The sequence below is a fragment of the Ananas comosus genome, linkage group 1 (genome assembly GCF_001540865.1).
Source record: "Ananas comosus cultivar F153 linkage group 1, ASM154086v1, whole genome shotgun sequence".
Taxonomy (NCBI): domain Eukaryota; kingdom Viridiplantae; phylum Streptophyta; class Magnoliopsida; order Poales; family Bromeliaceae; genus Ananas; species Ananas comosus.
Genome location: NC_033621.1, coordinates 17,819,575 through 17,826,151, shown reverse-complemented (window position 1 = coordinate 17,826,151; position 6,577 = coordinate 17,819,575). Strand labels below are relative to the sequence as shown.

Genomic DNA, 6,577 nt, shown 5'->3' with positions numbered 1-6,577 from the left:
CTGAAACTTGACGAGTGTTTATGTAATTAAATTACACACATAAACATTATCAGCAGAGAGTTTAGTTGCACTATAAAATCTCAGTCCTTACATGCCGGGTCCATAACATCAGCATAAGGTGGCTCCTCTATCGGTGATCATGGCTTCGGTGGACTATATACTGGTGCATGGCCGGACATCGATGCTCAACCATAGTCTGCTGGTCGTGGAGGTACAGTGTGTAGAAGCGTAGGTAAAGTCTCCAAAACTGGTTTCATCTGATCGGCAACATGTGATAGGGCATCTAATACGACACCTCCTAGAATATCTGGCAGGACACATCTGATCGAATAATGTTATCTCTGCACGATATCGACCTGAAATAAAAGCACCATCAAAAAGATTATACGAAATTTTCTTATATATATAAAAATAAATATAAAAAGATATTATATATTACAATCATACCAATACTCTCTCGACGTGCCCACGTGGCTGATACGCGAGGGGTGGTCGCTGTACAGGTGTAGGTATCCACCTCCTGGTGATCGTACAATACCACTGCATGTAAACAGTGGTAGCTCGTATAGGATCTGGATCTGTCTCAGGAGCCACCTCTGCTATATCTACCAATCTATCATTCCAATGCTGAATGTATGAAGTATGGTATGCCGCCCAATCCTCATCTGCTCTGCCTTGTGAATTGATGCGAGGTATGATAAGCACTGCTTCAGGGATATGCTGTAATTGCCCAAACTGTCGAAGCACACGATAGGGATGATGGAGCTCAATAATGTGGAAGTAGACTAAGGTAGTCCTCGATCGCCAAACCTGGAACCCCGCCAGACAAAAAGGTGGGAGCGTCTCTAACACTGTGTTGTCATAAGACCTCCATATAATCTATTATGAAAAATACATATGATTAGTTATCAAAATTGGACTAAGGTAGTCGACTTGAGATAATCTACAGCTAAAATAAATTTTGGGCGTGTTTCGTTCGAAGTCAGAATCGAAACCAGAATCATAATCGAAATAAGCTGGAATCAGAGTCGGAATGACTCATTACATAATTCTGTTTGGTTATCACATGAATCGGAATCGGAATAAATCATTCCTATTGTCGGTGTTTGGTTCAGGTAAATATAAAAAACGTAATCAGATTAATATATCAATTTTATCTTTATAATATATTAATTTAAATTCAAATTTAAAATTAAATATTAAAATTTTACATCAAAATTTTAAAATGATGTTAAAATTTTAAATCTATTTTTTTTAAAAAAAAAAATTAAACTTTGAAGTTGAGTATATAATTCGAAATATAAAATTAAATTTCGAATTATTCAAATTCAAACTTAAAATTACAATTTAAATTTTAATTTGAATCCAAAAATTTAATTTAAGTTTTAAATAAAATTTAAACAAAACTTTATATAAATTAAATTTTAATTTAAATTCAAATTCATAAGTTAGGTTCGAAATACTTGATTAAATTTTAATTTTTAATTCAAGTTCAAATTAAAATTTAAAGTTAAAAATTTAATTTCTAAATTTAAACTCATATTTTAATTAAAAAAGTTGAAAAACTATATTTAATCTGAATAAATATCCATTCGGTCCGGATTCAACTTCCAATCCAGCCTCCTAGGGCGGATTGAAAAAATGGGTGATTGGGGGAATGAGAATGGGACTCCCGCGTACCAAACATTCATAAACGGATTCACCTATTCCGATTCCGATTCCGATTCCGATTCCATAGTGAAAAAAAAGCGAACCAAACACGCCTGAAGAAAATAACACAATTAAAAATTTTCTTAAAAACCAAAGATCACCTCGTGTTTCGTTTTAGATCATTAATAATAGATCTATTTGATCTAATCAAATAGGATTTATTTTATTTTATTTTACCTCACGTGTGTTGAGATCACCGCGAAGTTGACAATCGTTGTTAAAATTTATTCGTCCTCGCTTAGCCGCGCACGCGCTCGGCCTCTACTCGCGTCCACACGAAATCACACCCTTGATCGAATTAGGCGACCGCTTCAATCCGTGATCCAATCACGAGTTAACCTTTGCGTCGACTTGAGGAAGATGAATTAATCTTCTAGATGTGCTAACAACTTTTGAAGATCGAAACCGATGGATTAATTGTGAAGGACTTAATGAAGAAAGAGAATTGACGGCTAGGATTTTCTATTTTTTTTGCATTAATTTTTCATTCATTTTAATATGTCATATGACATATATTTATAATGAAAAAATTCTAAGCCTAATTCTAATTTTAATCGAAATCTTATTTCGATTGAATTATCCATTAATCCACAGATTGGTTATAATTTATATATTTTTGCTGATAGAAAAATAATATTTTTACACATTTGATAAATCTTTTTTTTTTACCTAATACTCCACTGAGGATTGTGAAAAGTAAGTATCACTTTTTAGTGCGATTAGAAATATATTTAATTATTATATCCATATATACTTTTTATCCGGTGTAGTGTAATCGTGTGGAGCAAGTAGAGGTTACATCAGGTGCAGCGACTAATTTCTACGCAAAAGGACGTCACTCCTTTCTGCTCCTTTGAATCCTTTCCCCCCGCGGTCTGAGCAACTGATATTCGAAACGCGCATCTCGTGCGGTTGCTTATCACGGGTTTGCCTCCAACAAAAAAAAAAGAGACAGAAAACATTAGTAGGTGAAACTATGCACATCTTATCTACATCATACCATATTTGAAAATAAATATTAAAAAAATTTGAAATATTTTAATTTTGATAAATTATGACATATATTATCAAACATTTTGTAAAATTTATCAGACTTTAATTTCTTTTAATTAATATATTTAACTTTAATTTTTATTGCTCGAATTAATTATGATATTTTTATTACGAGAAATGATTCGGTACTTTAAAAAAAAAATAAAAATAAAAAAGATCTTAACCGTTGATTAATAGAGGGTAAAAATATAACTTTAATATTTAGTAGGTAAAAGAATTATTTTATTCAATATTAGTGTGGTAATTAAATAATACAATATTTAAAGAAACTTTTAATTGAGGTCCTAAATTTATGCATTAATTAGCACTAATTTAGGAAATTAATTGATTAACCAAATTTATGCAATTATTAGGTATTAATTTAGGAATCTATTTTAAATGTTTTAGTATTTCTCAAATTATGCATTAATTTAAATTATAAAAATTTTAGAAATAGTTTTATTTCTAAATACGATGAATTTAAATTTTAAAAATTAAATACTTAAAATTTAAAAGTGAAATTTAAATTAGAGGAATTTCATATTACTATTTAAAAACTAAATTTCTACCAAGATTTAAAATAATGTTTAATTCGCAACCAGTTTGAAAACGTAATGCATAAAAAACTTAGAGAGTAAGATTTTTACAACTAGATTTCTAGAAGAATTTTCAATTACATTTAAATTTTTATAATTCAATGATTAAAATCTAGATTTGAAGCGGATTAATTGATGATCAGAACTTTGGACCTATTCTATATCAAAAATCTGATTTTACCTATTGAATAAACCGAAACCCCGCCCGTGGTAAAAATAATAAACTATTTGAAACAGAATGATATTAGACCGTTCAGAGCAATAAATATTTAAATATAATTTTGAACCATATAAATTAAAAAGATTAGAATTATTGTGAGAAAAAAAAATTTATGGGGATAGGAATTAATTCGAGATCTGACAACATCACAAAACTTTTTTTCCAGAACTCTGACTGGGATTTCGAAAATTCATATCCACCAAATTCAAAACAGACCAATTTCTCGAAATCCAAAACCAAGAGCCTGAAACCAGAATACTAGAATTCAAACAATTATTTCTGTTTACCATATTTCAAAGTATTTAATATGAAACTAAATTTTTAAATATAATTTGAATATATAATATAAAATTAAATTAAAAGTAAAATTTAAAATAGAGAAATTTCATATTAACTATTAAAGGTTTAAATTCATGATCACTATTTGTCAAATCATTGAAAATTTTCTTATATGAATGTCAAATTAATGAAAAAAGAATAGAGGAGAAATAAAAAAAAACAAAGAAAAAATAAATTGAAAATATAAATAGATGTAAATGACTAAATTGTCCATAATATTAAAAGACAAAAATATCCTTTTTGAGCTAACCTGGTAACGACGGTTACCTCTCCAAAGTGATCTGCTCTTGTATGGTCAGCAATTTTAAAAACTAATTAAGGATGAGATTTTACAGTGCAACTAAACTCTCTGTGATGAATGTTTATGTGTGTAATTTAATTACATAAGCACTCGTCAAGTTTCAGGAGAAAATGAGCTAAAAGGAGAAGTATGAAGACCGATTATGTTTTCGACTAAGTGAATAGTAACTCCAGTTTTTCGTGAAGGCCATGGATAAAGTTGTTATTCTACGCGTATCGACTCCGTCATAAGCGATCCAATAGCTCGTTTGACGGTTCAGCCTATTCTGGAACCAATGGCAACTGGACAGTTTCAGATCTGATGCATCGGTTTTCGAGAAAAACGGGATTTTATCGAAAAGAGGATTTCGCTCTTTGCTTGTTCTGCATAATGAGACTCTCGTGCCTCTTACGTTTGTACCTGGGGTTAGTAGAGTTGTTCTGTACTACGGTGGTAGGGAATCAAATTTGAATTGGATTAAAGGTTTTGAGTTTATATACATATCTTATGTAGTAATTTGTGATTAGTGCGAGCAGTTGGGTTTTTGGGGGGGTCGCGAAATGGGCTAAGTAAATCAGCTATAAACGATAATCGTATTGTGCCTTCGTCGTGCTGAACGCGAATGGATCATCCGTCGGAAATCCGATGAACGGATGCGGATATGTGCATGGAAGTTCGCTAAGGGGTCGGAGTGGAAAATCGGAAATTCGCAAAAAGTCTAATATTTTTGTTACCGTATCGCGCGAGAGTCGATTGTGGAGGTGTCAAAGCACGATTGTAACCTCACTATGAAGGACTGGTAATGAAAAACCATTCCGTGAGGACTTTGGTGGCAAAGTGGCATATGGTAATATTAATATCTTTAGGTGGGTTCTATGGCACGAAAATCCTAGTTCGGCCGACCTAATCCCAGCTGATCTCCTATCTATTAGCTTCAGCAGGTTCTCACCTTAGCCATGCGCATGCCCCGCCGCGCAAGCTGCTCGCGGCGACGAAAACCACCCTCTCCCACCTCATCTCCTCATTTTCATCCTTCCTGCGCGTGGACACCCAGGGTCATCACAGCGCGGGCCTCTCCTTGGCCGCAGCCCGACATCCCTCAGCCTCCCCCGCGCGGTCGCCGCCCCGCAGCGCGCAGCATTGCTGAGTCTGGGCACCGCAGCCAGCCTTGCAGCTCGGGCCGAGCCAGGCTGGCTCGCCCTCTCGTGCACTGCTCGCTGGCCTAGATCCGAGCTGCGCCGCCCTTCCCCGGAGCAGTCCCCGCGACCTCGCCGCCGCCCCCCCCGTCAACGTACCGCCGTATTGAGCTGCCCAAGCCTCCCTGCGGCCCACAGCCTATGCGATCACACCAGGCCGAGCCTAGGGCACTTTGCATTCCGCTGCACCGCATTGTCCGCCTCGAGGCGGGCCGCCGCCGCCTCCTCTTTTCTGTCGCGACCTCGGCGGCGCGCATTTTCCCGCGTCCCGCCCACACGCGCTCGTCCGCTCGAAGCTCCTGCAGTCGCCCTGACTCGTGCGGGCGCAGGCGAGCCCGTCGTGCCCTCCGTGCGTCGCCACACCAGAGGCCTATGGTGGGGAGCACCACCTTCCCCAGGCCTCTTCGCCGGAAAGAATCGCGCCGCCGGAGCTCCGCCGCCGCGCCGTTCCGTCGGAACCCGATGAACTCATGAGAGCAAGTCGAGATTGATCTCCATCCGCCGGCGTCACCGCCGCCATCCGCCGTTCGGCACAGCACCTTTCCCCGACCCCCTCGACCTGTACCGCCCCCTTCCCGTCCGGCCGCGCGCACAAGGCCGCGGACCACCTCAGCCGCCGGCTAGTCCACCATGTCGGTACGCTTTTTCAAGCCTGTCTCGCACTAGTTCCTGTTGGATCACTGTTCCGGCGACACCTGTCGGGGGGGCTTTCCGGATGCCCGGAGCGGTGAGCAGTGATCATCTGTCAGTTCATGATCACAATGCTCAACGCTCACTAGGGTCAGAGAGCTCCGATGAGTTAATTAGAGTTTGTATTCTCAGTGCGCGCTGTTTTATTTGAACTTTCGTGCCGCTCGAAGCGCGTATCCCATATCTATCGATATAGTTGGCTGACAAAGGTGAGCACGGCCCCTCCGTCACGTCGAACACTTGTTAAAGTCGGTATCTTGGCTGCGGCTGATGTGACCTCTGGTTTGCATGGACGAACATAGAAATGCGCGGTGGCGAAATCGCATGAAATAATGCGATTCGGGTATTGCGGTAAGGGCTTTTATGCAACATTTGTTGGCTTGTCGCGGCTGCTGTTGCAGCAATGGGTGAGTGGTGGGTGAACCTCCTGGACTGATTGTCCAAGGCCCCGGAGCCTTTGCGGACTAGATCGACCAGTAAGCGGCATTCCGGTGTGTTGTTTGTCAGCAAATCC

At 38.5% G+C, this 6,577-nt stretch overlaps 1 protein-coding gene across 1 annotated transcript in view; it reads right to left on the bottom strand.

Annotated features, from left to right (window-relative positions):
• The window catches only part of LOC109720548, a 9,867-nt gene continuing 3,588 nt past the window's right edge, over positions 299 to 6,577 (bottom strand). The window contains exons 4-5 of the mRNA XM_020247794.1: positions 539 to 879; positions 299 to 356 (exon numbers count right to left, since the gene is read on the bottom strand). Of these exons, the coding sequence (XP_020103383.1) occupies positions 299 to 356; positions 539 to 879 (399 nt within the window). The remainder of the gene's footprint in view (positions 357 to 538; positions 880 to 6,577) is intronic.